Consider the following 13,951-nt stretch of genomic DNA (forward strand, 5'->3'; position numbering starts at 1 on the left):
CTGCTCATCCTCCCCAGCAGCTCACTCCTACCCCCTCTGCCCCCACAAACCTCACCCTCAGACTGCACCCAGCAGGATCACCGCTGTGCCTTAACTCCTCTCTCTATCAGGAGAGAGCCTGGCTTGTGCAGCAAGGGCCTCCTTCCTGGAGGAGAAAGGGGTGGCAGGTCTGAACGTCAAGTCACTAAAGAGTGGAGAGCTGGCCTAACAGGCCCGAGCAGGCATGAGGTATCAGCAAAGCCACCAGACCTTTCTTCTGGCTTCCCTGGCCCCCTGCTTCTCTTTTAAAGAAATCGGACATTTGGGAAGTTAAGGTACTTTGCTAAGGATCCACATCCAGGGAGAGAAGGGAACAATTTTCCTGCCTTTTCCCCACCACTGGGCACAGAATGGGCTCACAAGCTAATGCCTCTGGCCTCCTGGTCAGTGTGTCCTCACGGGGAGGGCCTCTTAAGGGTGATGACAGGTGTTCAGCCCCCACAAAGAAACCCCCAGTCTTTTGTCATTTTGAATGGGTTAAATTATTCATCTTCCCTGAGTTCCAGGACACCAGAACTCTGAAAAGAAATGGCCTCACCATGGAGAGTGGCTGAGATGGCCCTGCCTGCTCTGAACTACCCGCAACCTGAGCAAAAGCGGACCGTGGGTGGGGAAGACAGTGCGAGAGCCCCTGAAGGAATGCCAGAGGCCCCACTACTAATTCTGGGTCCCCAGCTCTATTGCTCCAAATGACCCTGAAGAAGCCAAGGCTTCCCAAGACTTCATCTCCCGGGCTATAAACAGAGCATGCTCTGAGCTCCTTCCCTGACTTGCATGAGTCTCCATGTGCTCCAGGCCTCAGAAGCCCAGCAAAGGACATGGGCGGGCATCCACCTCTGAAGGGATCATCACCGGAGGAGCTGGCCATCCAAGGCCTGGGCGGAAGAACGGCAGGTGCCATGTCTGTGTGAGCCTAGCACCCTCCCGGTGGCCTGGGAACGGACAGAAGCCCAGGCCTGCTGGTCAGGAGAGGAGGGGTTCCACATCTCAGCCGCAGCTCTGGCCGAATGGGGTGGATGGTTCTACCTGTCAGTCTCCTCTCCACACCTCATCTGCTGTTTCTGGAAGACCCAGTGAAAGGCCCAAGACTCCTGACAGATGCCATGAGGCGGAAAGACAAACTCACTGAGCTCCAGTGGCCATCACCTTCCTCCTTCCTGCTCCCCCACCCCCACCCAGCCCTTCAGCACGGTGGCCCTGTCACACTCCTCATCTGGGCCACAAACTGAGGGACGAGCCAGGGATTCTCTCTCTACCTGGGAAGGAAGGTCCATTTTCCATGATCCCATTTCCAAAGATCTGAGGGCAGCTTTGTTAGCAGTCCCAGAGAGGCCATGAAGCCCTCCAAGTCACGAGCGTGGCCCTTGTCCCTCTCTAGTACTCCTGCCAGTAGGAAGCTGAGAATTCCGCCGGCCTGCCCTGAGGAGGCTCTGGTGAGCTTCTGGGCACCACGCGGGGCCCTACCTGCCTCAGTCCTGCCTGAACATCACTACACTAGCGGTTTCAGACACACAGGCCTATCCCCAGACAAAGTCCCCAGCACGCTCACCCCACCCCATGGCCAGTGTCCACAGTGCGTCTGTGCAGGGACAGGTACCACGTCCCTTTGCACATCTCCTCCTGCGACGTGAGTACTGGAGCTGGGCTTCCTGGAAAAGGTGGCTCAGCTTGAGTCTCTGCTACCAAGACACAGCGCCCTTCAGAACCAGCTCCTCGCCCTGCCTGGAGCCTCAGGCCGGGCAGGAGCCCAGCCCACACACACCAGCGGAATCCCAGAAGCCTTCTTGGCCCACATGATGTCAAGTTAGGGGTCAGAACAGGTATGTTCTGACCAGGATGGATCAACGGGTGTGCGAGCAAAACCTACAAACTGGTTTTCTCGTTACGTGACCAAGGAGGTGGCTCTGCTGGAGACCAAACGCTCCGACTGAAGAGGTAAGCTCTGCCGGCCTCTCAGGAAAACAGGCCGAGGGTTCTTTCACCTTGACAGGAACCCCACTGAAAGCCAATTCTGGAGCAGAAAAGGTTCTGCTGGGAGACGCCTTCAGAAAAGGGCATCCACCAGCTTCTGAGAACCTGGAGAATGTACTACGTCAGCGTTTCCCAAACTGACACCGTGGAACAGCAGTCCTGAATGTTCTGCGAAAGCAAGTCTGGGAAAGGCTGCTGGCTGCAGCTCTGTCTTGGAGCCGCGTGGTGCCATTCAGGAAGCCGAGGCCCTGAGAAGCCTCACAGCAAAGAACCAATGCATTCGTCTGGCTCGGCATTTGCTCGAGGTGCCTGGCGGGGAGGCCTGCTCCTCACCAAACACCGTGAATCTGCCGTAAAGTCTGAGGCCCCTTCCTTCCTGGCCCTGAGCCTCGGCCTCCTCCCGGCACAATGAGGCAGATGGACACAATGAGGCAGTCGCCAAGGTCCTCCCACTCGGCTGTTTTTCTCAGCACATCCAAGGCTGGCTCCCTTCCCACCTCACCCAAGGTCCTGGGCTTGGGGGAGCCTGTTGCATGGCAAGGGCTGGGCTGCCCACCAGGAAACCGGTGCACCACGTGTGGCTCTCCCTTGATCTCCGCCCACCTCATCCAGGGGGCTTCAGGCCCTAGGGCTTGAGTGAGCCTCTCAGGGATGCTGGAACCCAGGGGTCGCGGCCACACTGGAGCGGAGCTGGGCGGGGGGCGGGGCTGGCACACAGCAGCATCTCGTCCCTGCTGCTCCCAGCCAGCTGTTTCCGGCTTCTCGCTGGCAGAAACACACAGGTGAGCTTCTCTGATCTGGATCACGTTGTTCTAAGTACTGCAGGGCCAACACTTACCTAACGATCAGCGCAGGGACCGGCCTGTTTCTAATCACAGATGCAATAATCACGAGTGTGCCCGCCTCCTCAAGGAAGCCCCCACACTCCAGGAGCGACTCCAAACCTACTGAGTCATCTCCCCACAACGGCAGCTCCTTCCTCAGAATCTCACACTTACCTCTCGCAAACCACACATCCCACACCCACGGCACCTCATGTCACAAATAGACCCCGACCTGCGAACAATTATTCTCACTCATCCCCTCACCCACGAGGTCCAAACGGCTTCTGCTGCTGATTGTCCTGGAGGCAACCAGGCCTGTGACTGCAGCAGCTGGGCTCCACCCTGCCCTAGGGCAGAGCCTTGGGGGAGGAACTAGAGACTTCTTTGGGTTACGCCAGAGGAGAGGGGGGTTAGCCGGCAAACCTGATGAGTTCATTTCAAAGGCCTGGCCCTGGCTTTACCAGCTCACCAGCCTCTGGGTCATCAAAAAAAGCTTCCAGGGGCTTGGCTGAGCATCCCATGGCAACCCAAAGCAGCCTCAACAAAGCCAGGATGGGGCTGAGGACCCAGGGTCCTCTGGAGGCAAAAAGGAGGCCAATTTCATGGAAATGGCCCTGCAGTGGTGTCTTAGTGAGAGTAGGACACTGTCACCCATTGTGAATGCTTGATTCCTAGCCTGGGTCTCTACCCCAGGGTTGTTTCTCAGGATGGCTAGCTGCTCTGCCAAACAGCTAACTGGAATGGAAGCCCAGAGAATCTTTGCAGAGCCAAACTGGAAGGCCATTTCCCGCCTCTCCTAAAACCTTGCTTCCCTCACCAGCACCCCCTTCCAGTACCTACTGTCAGGGAGAAAGGCTAGCCTGGAGCCCTGCAAATCTGCCTCCTCTCCAGTGTGCAGCTGCCTGTGGCCCTTTCCAAATGAGTATCCATTGAGAAAAGTTACCCAGAAGTCTGTCTTTGGCCCTCTCTAAGGCCATTTTTCTGGGTCAAGCTTGCACTGGGTAAGAAAGGTTTCAGGAGGGGCAGGAATCCCTCCAGAGATCTGCAGCCAGGCCTGTTTTCTGCTACCACATCTTGGAGCCAGGAAGTCACAAATTCCGGTGGCCAAGGGAAATGACCAGGTAAAGAGAGTTGGGTAAAGAGTGGAAGAGAGGGGTACCTGGATGGCTCAGTCACTTAAGTGTCCGACTTGATCTCAACTCAGGTCTTGATCTAGGGGTTGTGATTATTTTTTTAAGATTTTATTTATTTATTTATTTGACAGAGACAGCGAGAGAGGGAACACAAGCAGGGGAAGTGGGAAAGGGAGAAGCAGGCTTCCCGCCGAGCAGGGAGCCCAATGCGGGACTCAATTCCAGCACCCTGGGATCATGACCTGAGCTGAAGGCAGATGCTTAATGATGCAGCCACCAGGCACCCCTTGGGGGTGTGATTTTAAGCCCCATTTTGTTCCATGCTGGGCATGGAGCCTATTTTAAATAAATAAATACATTAATTAATTAATTAATTAAAGGGGAAGGGAACGGAGGGAGGAGTGGGGAAGATAGGTGGGGGGACCCGGCGCAGAAGGTGGTTACCTGGGTGAGGTGAGGGTTGGGGTTGAACCCACACTGGTTGCAGACCTTGCTGTGACACTGGGTGCAGGTGTTGAAGTTTGGCTGGCTGGGGGTCGACGTGAGGTCCGAGGTCTTACATATGGGACACAGCGTGCTGCTGGGAAGGGGGGCGATCTGGGGGACGGAGTAGGGTGATGTGGGGGTGCTACCTCTGTCCGGTGACACAGAGGGGGACCGCCCTGATCTCTGCGTCCTGCTGTCTACCTGCAGCGTCCTGCGGGGGCCATCAGCCTCCTGGCCTGCTGGGCCCTGTGCCCTTGTCTCCCGGGGGCTCTCGCGGCCGGGAGCAGTAGCAGAAGCCTGCTTCGGGGTTGGGGAAGCTGCTCTCTGGCTACCCGGGGGCTCCTTGGGGTCCAGTCTCCTGGAAACGCTGAAATGACATTGAAAATGACTGCGTTAGAGACACATCTCGGAGAAGCAGCCTGCAGAGGGCTCTATCAAGTTAGGCAGCCCTGCCAAGCCCCACTCCACCCTCCCCTTCCTGCCCAGTGGCATCATGACCGTCACCGTTTGCTGCGTGCTATTTGTGCCCCACGCTGAGCCTTGACAAGCGGCTCCCACTTTAACCCTCAGCACCAGGCCATGTGGTAGGACCACGAGCTCCCCTCTTCCATCCTGATAAAGGGCAGATTATGACTCCGTAAATCTAGGACGAGAGGCGTACTTTTAACAATCTCTAAGGTGATATCCAGACTATGGTCTGCAGACCCCAAGTTGGGTACCAAGGCTCTAAACCTGTACATTAGACACACCTGGAGTGATTTTTAGATTCCTGACTCTCAGACTATATGCCCCAGACAAATGACCTTAGAACCTGTGGGGGGGCAGGGCCCTGGTTCAGAGCTATTGCCCTGGCAGTTCTGTTCAGGCTTATTCTCGCCAAAGGCTGACCCCAGACAGCTGGAGATGGATGGAGGAGGCATCCCAGGGCCCGGTTAATGCCCCCTCCACAGGGACAAAGGAACCTTCTTTCTGGTGGGTCCCCACCAGGCCTGATTCTAGAGCAAGTCCATGGAGATGGGGGAGGTGTTACTTTTCCGTTCATGCAAGGCTTGGTGCGGGTGGAGTCTTAGATCCAGCCCTTGAGGAGCTACCGCAGGAGGCCCCACGTGCCCGACCCCCCATCTCCATCCCCACCTGGCGCAGCTGCGGGGAAGCCAGCAGGGCTGAGCAGCTCAGTGATGTAGAAAGTCAAATGGCTAGGCTGAACTCAGTCTCTTCATTTTCCTTTTCCCAATTTTCCTTTTCTAATTTGAAAGAAGCTGAGCACAAAAATCCCAAGACAATGCTTTGGATCGCCTCCCCGAAATTCTATCCTTGCTTCAGTCTGTGTTCACGGGGAGGATTCCGGCGCCCAGCAGGCAGGCTGGACCAGCCAAGAGCCATTGCGGAAGCCAGGCCACAGCGGCCTGCAAGGGGCCTGCCCTGGTGTCCCCTGACCTCCTAGGGTCTGACTGATAGGAGGGGACTCAATGTCTGCTGCCCCTGAATGAAAGTCATCTGCTTGCCAACCGGTAGAACCTCCTAGAAGCCATTTCGGTGGGGGGGGGGGGTGTACCCAAAACGCCCCTGGGAAGGCCTGCTTAAGACAGTCCGTGGTTCTTTCTCCTTTCTGAGGAACTCTGTGTGTGTGTGTACGTGTGTGTGTGTGTCGGAGCAGTGGGGGGGAGGGGAGAGGCACACCCTTGGTCTAATAAAGACTCTTCCAGAAAAAAGAAACACTCTCATGTGCCTGTCATACAGTTCTTTCATCAACTACGAACGGCATCCACCCATCTATCCAGTCTCATGGACCCTCGACTTCCTTCTTCAGTAGAATCACCAGAGCCTGAGTCTGAGCATTCTGGGCCATCTTGCCACCAGCTGTAAGGCCCAGGATGTGGTGGCTGTGGCATCTCTGGGCCACACTTGGAACTTGCGCTCCAGGGCCTTCCCATAGACTAATTTCTAGATAAAGAAAGATTGCCACTTGGTTAAATTCATAGTTCTAATGTTTTATTTGAAGGATTCAGGGTTGGAATTTACTTACTTACTTACTTATTTATTTTTAAAGATTTCATTTATTTGAGAGAGAAAGAGAGAAAGCAAGAGCAGGGGGAAAGGAAGAGAGAGAAGCAGACTCCCTGATGAGCGTGGAGCCTGACGCAAGATTCCATCCCAGGACCCCCAAGACCATAACCTGAGCCAAAGTCAGATGCTTAACTGACTGAGCCACCCAGGCCTGTGGCTGGAATTGAAAAGCAGCTCCTGACTGTATGTTAACTAGTACAATTAATTAAAATTTTTAAAAATTAAAATTATAATTTAAAAATAATTTAATTTTAACAAATAATAAATAATAAAATAATTTAGAAATAAAAATTAGAATTAAAATTTTTTTAAAAATCCTGCCCCTGAAAGCTAATCAGAAACTACTGAGAGCTCTTTCTATCATGCAGGGGGACAGCAGCCCCTTTCCCAGACTGCGTGGGGTCTGCGGTCTCTTCTGAGGAACATAGCCATTCCGACTATATGTGAACCGCCTGATATGTGACAGATAATCTTCTGTGTACCTGATGGTATTTTAAAAAAATTTTTTTAAAGATTGTATTTATTTGTTTGACAGAGAGAGAGCACAGGTAGGCAGAGCAGCAGGCAGAGATAGAGGGGGAAGCAGGCTCTCTGCTCAGCAGGGAGCCTGATGTGAGACTCGATCCCAGGACACTGGGATCATGACCTGAGCCGAAGGCAGATGCTTAACTGACTAAGCCACCCAGGCGCCACCTGATGGCATTTTAATTCAACATTGCATCACAATGTAGTCTTTCTGGGGACAAAATTTCTGGGACAGAGACCCAGATTCAAATTAACTTTCAACTTAGCTGTAGTGACAGTAGAGAAGCAAACAATGCCTTCTGACCCCCAAAAAAGTCTGTCCTGCGAGGGCTCCCTGCAAACCCTTCACTTCCCCGACCTCCTGGATGATTCCCCACCCCTTCTCCTTGAGTTTCGAGCCTCCAACATGCCTCTCCCTCTCTTCCAGCCTGCCTGCCGTCTCACTAAGAAAGTGGGAGCCCCTGGAGGGGAAGCTGCCCATCCCTAGTCTCTTGACGTCTATCACGCAGTATTTTCCCCCACTTCTCACCTTCACAAATCCTCCCCCTTCCTTCACCATCCATCTCCCCTTTCTATGGGATGACTTCAGCTGCCATACAAACATGCTTCTCCCATCCACAAAAATAAATAAGTAAATAACCCTGACCCACTTCCGCCTTTAGCTATGACCCCATCTCTCTGTTCCTCCCCTCCCTTCCTCTCAACCAAGCCCCACCTGGCTTCTGCACACCCTTCCACGGGAACTGCTCAGGTCACTGTCACCGGTGGCCTCCGCGTTATCAATCCCACAGTTACTTCTCAGTTCCTGATCACACTTCAGCAATAGCATGTGATATAGCTGCTGAAGGCTCCCTCCTTCCTGAGATAAGTTCTCCACTTGCCTTCCAGAACACCTCCTCCACCCTCCTGGCCACACCAGTTTAAACTCTCTCCCAATCCCAGAATCCCATCCTCACATTGGAAGGACCCAGTCTTCTGTGGGTAAACACGATCCTGGATCTCAGGGTCCACCCAGACTCAAGGCTTAAAATTCCACTACCCAGTGACAATGACCAAATGTGTGTCTCTGGCCCAAACTTCTTCCCTGAACCCTTCTCTGCTCTAACTGCCCACTCTGCATCTTGACTGAGACATCATATGTCTGGGCATCTCAAACCTGGTGTGTCCCAGCTGAGCTCTCATCTTGCCCTACACATGCACCTCCCAGCTTGCCCCTGGGAGCCGTCGTTCATCCCTTCTTCTCCGGTCCATGTCAAACATCAGTAAATCTTGTTGGCTTCAGAGTCTGGATTATCAGAGGCTACTCCCCCTACTTCCCCCCTCCACCTCATTCAGGCCACCATCCTCTCTTTTCAGTTCTGCCCAAGCTTGGGTGCTTCCACTCACCCCTCTGTGGTCTTCTCTCCACGACAGCCAGGACAATTCCTTACATACCTATGTCAGCCACTTCCCTCCTCTGTCTAAGCCCTCCAAAGGAACTCCCTCTCAGCCCAGAAGGAAAGCCAAAGGCTTCCCAATGGCCTCAGAAACCCCATGGGATATGACCCCTTTGGCTCTGGCCTCATCTCCTACTATTCTCTCCCTCCCTCCCTCTATTTCCCTCAGGCCAGGCCCACTTCTGCCTCTGGGCATTTGCTTCTGCTGACTCTTGCACTCTCCCAAGTCTTTGCTCTGCTGGTGTCCTTTCGGGGACACTTTCCCTGACTGCTCTATTTAAAATGCATCTCCAGGAGCGCCTGGGTGGCTCAGTGGGTTAAGCCTCTGCCTTCGGCTCAAGTCGTGATCCCAGAGTCTTGGGATCGAGGCCCGCATCGGGCTCTCTGCTCATCAGGGAGCCTGCTTCTCCCTCTCTCTCTGCCTGCCTTTCTGCCTACTTGTGATCTCTCTCTCTGTGTCAAATAAATAAATAAAATCTTTAAAAATAAATAAATAAAATGCATCTCCAGGGGATGCTCTGGTGGCTCAGTCAGTTAAGCAACTGACTCTTGATATGGGCTCAGGTCATGATCTCAGGGTGGTGGGATTGAGTGCCATGTCGGGCTCCACACTCAGTGGGGAGTCTGCTTGAGATTCTCTCCCTCTTGCCTGTACCCCCCGCTCACGCATGCATTCTATCTCTCTTTAAAATAAATGAATAAATAAATCTTTAAAAAATAAAGCAAAGCAAAATAAAGTAAAATAAAATGCAGCTCTGGGAGACTTGCCTGGCTTAGTCACAAGAACATGTGACTCTTGATCTTGGGGTCGTGAGTTTGAGCCCCACAATGGGTGTAGAGATTAATTTAAAAAAAATTTTTTTTAAATTATATGTAGCTCTGTCCCTCCTGCATACCTTCTGACTCATCATATAGGTACTGCTTTTGTGTCCCCTTGTGATCCCCGCCTTAGACTGCCAGCTCGGTATGGGCAGGGCCTCTGTGCATGATCCCCACAGCTGCATCCCAGAGCCCACCTAGCACAGCACTTGGCATGCGCTGAACACAAAATGGCTGTTTCCTGAATGGATATGCTGTGGGCACGTCATGACTCCGCACAGCATGGCATGTGACTAGCGTGGCACTTGGCCTTTCCCTGGTCCGACTTCATGCTGCAGAGAACTGCAGAAATGACAGCAGAGTCCTCCCTGGTCGCTGGGTACACCCCTGCCCCCCCCACCCTGGAATGCTCTGCTGACCACAACAGGGTGATGCCAACCAAGCCCTTATCACGAGCCCCTCCGTGGACCAGGCGCCCATCACGTATTAACTTCCTCATGCCTCACAGTGAAGCCATGGGCTAGGATCCATTTTGCCCATCAAGCAGACTAGGAAACTGCTACCCGGAGAAGTTATATAACTTGCAAAGCCATTACGGTTTATATCAAGGCCAGCGGTCCCTGTCCTTAGCCACTGTCCCGCACTGCCACTCCAAGGAGCCCACTGGAGAGGGGCGGGGGCCCTGCAGTCTGGACTCTTTGAATTCTCTTCTCTCCTTTTCTGAGGAGCTGTTGAAGTGGAAAAGCCCCAGGAGAAGGTCTCTGACAACTTGATCCCCATGGCAGCCCGAGCCCACACCACACGGTCTGGAGTGGGCACTCAATAAGCATGGACATAGTAAGCGGAAGGATGCTCAGAGTGGGACCAAGGGAGGACAGTGACACGATTCGGTTGTGACCACGTCACATGGCATCTGCCCGGCAACGCCGAGAGATGCATATTCAAGAAAACCACATTCATTCCCTCATTCGGGAATGCAGTCACTGACAAACACTTGCCGGCCCCTGGCGTGCTTCCAGGCCCTGTGAAGTCTCCTAACGGTGGAAGGTGGGTCCACAGGTGTTCATTGTACTATTATCCTTTACATCTCATACATATTTTATGAGTATTTTTATATTCTTTAGAAATACCTATTCAATATTTAACTGAAATAAATTTTTTAAAAAGTGAATCAGACAGGGATCTAGTACGCTGGGAGCCTGCAGTCTAGAGGTGAGACAGATGTGCAAACAAATCACTGCACGATAGGCCACCGCGCAGCCCAGGAGAGGGGGGGAAGTCTACCGGGTCTCTTCCTTGAGGTGAAAGGGTGAGATAGGCAGAGCAGGGAAAGGCTCCTAAGCTTGACAGGGCCAGCCTGCTCGGGCTTGGGCTGTGCAGGGCAGGCCCAGCTGTTTTAAGTCCTCGCCTTCTCCAGCACCTAGGACAGCTCCCAGTAGTCAAGTGTTTTCCACTGCTTGAACTACAGGCAAGCTTAGAGCTAAAAAGGGAAAGAAAGGGCCAGGGGAGAAGGGCCTCTAAGGTTTTCAAACAAGAATGCTTTGGCTCTGTGTCAAGGAGACAGTGGAGGCAGGGAAACAGTGAGAATAAAGCAATAGCCCAAGAGACAGTCCTTGGGGTGAGAGGGAAGGAGGGCTCAGTGGGGGTATTCTGGGGATATCAAAAGGAATGGTCCCTTTGATTGAGATGGGGGACCCAGGGAGAGGAGCCAATTGGTGGCTGGAGAATGGGGCATGAAAAGGCAAAATCACAAGGTTCAGTTTGGTTTTGTTGAGGTGGGGGTTGGGTGCGAGAGACATCAAGAAATGGGTCAGAGCTTGGATTCCATTCAGATAATTCCAGATATTTTTATTGGGGAGAGTTAAGGGTTCAATTCGCAGGAAAGCCTCAAGGACAGGGATCATACAGAGAGGAGTGGTCTAGGAAAGATTCATGGGAAGCACCAACAATTAAGGGAGCAGAAGCAATGCCAGAAACAGAGAAGTCAGAGGAAGAAAAAAAAGACACAATACCCCCTTCTGGGTTGGGGAAGTTTCCAGAGGAGAAATGTTCAACCACATGCTGTGAGGAACCTCTATTCCTGAAGGGTGTAATGGAAGAAAAGTCTACACCCATGAGGGTCACACCCTGTGACTGCCTAGACCTTGCCCACCCAGACCAACTTGAGAGGCGTTAGCTCCCCACCCTGCTGAACCCAAGGATCTGCCCATGGCAGGAGGTCCACGAGATCCATCTATGACACATCCCTGGACACAAGTCCCATGGGGGCCAAGGTCTTTGGGGCAGCCCCAGCCCTCCTCAGGTGATCCTCCTTAACAGAGCTCTCCACGTGGGCAGAGAGGGAGAGAGGAAGGAAAGGGGGAGGGAGGTGTCCACAGGTAGGACCCAGCACAGCCCCACAGAAGACCTGGTTTCATAGATCTGGATTATCAGCAGTGAGGCCCCATGAGGCCAGCGGTCCTCCCAAAGGCTGCTGGGGGGCACGATTCCTCAGCAAGGGCTGAGATAAGGACAGGTGAGCACGGAGGGAAGAGCGACACTGCCAAAAAGCAGAAGAGACACAGGAGGACAAGTAGGTGAGAAGGAGGGAGAGTAGGGATGTGAAGGAGTGGCTGGAAGCCAAGCAGGGAAGACTAAAAATGGCTTATCTAAGGATAGATATTTTTAAAAGATAGCCAAGAAAGGTAGAGGATGTAAAAATAGCTGAATTCCTACCAGCTTTCCTCCCTTTCAGCATTAAAGGCTATTGACTGATCAGAAATAAGTCTTCAAGCTGTTTGGCAAGGCTGGAAGGACCCCCCCAGGCCACAGGTGTGCCGAAGGGGAGGGGCACAGAGCTGATTCAGGCAGCCCCCCCTGCCCCTGCCTCCTGTCCTGGGACCATGACCACCCCTGAGAGAAATGATCCAGACTGCATTGGTCAGAATTGGGCTCGCCTCTGTCAGAAATCCCAGGAAAGGCACGAAGCCAACAAGCTCCACTGACCAAGAGGGCGGGGGTCTCCTGGGAGAGCTGTGGCTGCCCAGGGCCACAGTGCGGAGGCATCTGGAGCCACTTTGGTAGCTGCACTCCGAGAGGGCTGCTCAGGCTGCCGAGCCTGGAGGAAGGAGAAGCAGGGAGGCAGGGAGGCAGGACAGGCTCCAGAGGGAAACCCCGGCTGGTTTCCACACGGCAGCATTCTAGAGCATGCCTTCCCCTCCAGCTGAATATTTAAAAGAGAAATATTTCACACCAATCAAGGACTGTCTGTTCCCCCAGGAGGGCACTGAACTTGAAGAAGCTGTTTTTCTAAGTCAGAGCAGCCGGAAGAGTCCCACAGCTTCAAACAAGGTTTTGATAAACTCATGGCTGACCTTTCTCTAATAGGCAATTATGACCCGGCAGATGCTGTGGGAGGACCCTCGGCAAGGAAGAACTACCGAGCCACCCAGTAGTCCCTGTGGACTCAGGCAGAGAAGAAGGGTCACAGAATCTTGGTTGTTTTTAAGGAGCCTCCATGCCCAACATGGGCTCAAACTCACAACCCTGAGATGGAGTCATGTGCTCTACAGACTGAGACAGCCCGGTATCTCAGGGTTGCAGAATCTTGGGAATCAGGGTGCAGGTCCTGCGCCCTGGAGCAACTCTCTCACAGATGGATGGGAGAACTCAGAAAGTTTGAATTTAGAATAAAATTCCAGTGTCTACACAAGAAAACATTTCTTGACCTTCCCAGCTTTGAGACCAGTGTCCTTCTGCCTTTCTGATCAGGGGTCCCTATCAATAAAACATGTTTGCCTGGCCCCAACCGCAGGAATATTTATCCACCAACTATGTGCGCATAGATTACTGATAAAACACACCTCCCCCAAATGGAAAAGTTTGAAAGGATGAAATTGGAAATATATGTAAATGGAGTTTTCATTCCATCCTCAGTTGGCTGCCTCATCTCCCTCCCCTCCTTGGCACGTGTGCCCCAGTTTCCCCTGCCGAGGAAATGATCCATTTCCCCATCCTTAAAGGATGCTGTTGGTGGCCCAGACCCCAGATTCTTTGCTGCCCTCAGCCCTGCTCCACAGCAGGTGGACTTAGGTCAGTGTCAGGAACTCCCCAGGCCACTGGGGGCTGCCCTCACCACCCTGCCCAGCCACCCATGAACCAAAAAGAGTTTGCCCAGATGACAGCAACAGCACAGAGGTGAGGTCTCCATAACACTCAGCTACTATGTTCGGAACCTTCAGTGGGACAGGAAGCCAGGACCACAGGCCTCTGAATGGCTCTCTTGCAGCCAGAGGATGCCCTGCTGGCTGGGGAGGGAAGGTACTACGCACAGGCCTCCTGGGTCGTGGTTGTAGCCACCTATAGGCAGGGCTCCCCCAGAGGCTGACAATGTCCCCTCCTAACTTCCACCCCCTGGAAGCTGCTGCTGCCCCACCATGAAGGTAAGGTTCCAAGACCCAAAGGACCCTAGAGAATTAGCTCCTTCCTACAAGTGGGGACAGAGCTCCATGCCGACCTGGTGACAGCCCCGACAGCAGGTGTGCTCTCATGCACTCAGACATACACATACTCACACCCCTGAGAAGACAAACCCATGTGAAGGTACCCACCACCTCCACTCATCCTTTCCACTTAGAGACGTCTAGCAGTTGACCCTTCCTGGGACCAAACA

At 53.2% G+C, this 13,951-nt stretch overlaps 1 protein-coding gene across 2 annotated transcripts in view; it reads right to left on the minus strand.

The window, feature by feature from the left end:
* BSN (bassoon presynaptic cytomatrix protein) overlaps positions 1 to 13,951 on the minus strand; it is a 94,749-nt gene that overhangs the window by 38,938 nt on the left and 41,860 nt on the right. For both annotated transcript variants that reach the window (XR_006606705.1, XM_045079715.1), the window contains exon 2: positions 4,412 to 4,820. Coding sequence is in view for 1 of the 2 variants with exons in the window: in XM_045079715.1 (XP_044935650.1) it covers positions 4,412 to 4,820 (409 nt within the window). In the remaining variant the exon portion in view is untranslated. The remainder of the gene's footprint in view (positions 1 to 4,411; positions 4,821 to 13,951) is intronic.

The sequence above is a fragment of the Mustela putorius genome, unplaced genomic scaffold, assembly GCF_011764305.1.
Source record: "Mustela putorius furo isolate JIRA1106 unplaced genomic scaffold, ASM1176430v1.1 tig00000095_pilon_pilon_pilon, whole genome shotgun sequence".
Classification (NCBI taxonomy): domain Eukaryota; kingdom Metazoa; phylum Chordata; class Mammalia; order Carnivora; family Mustelidae; genus Mustela; species Mustela putorius.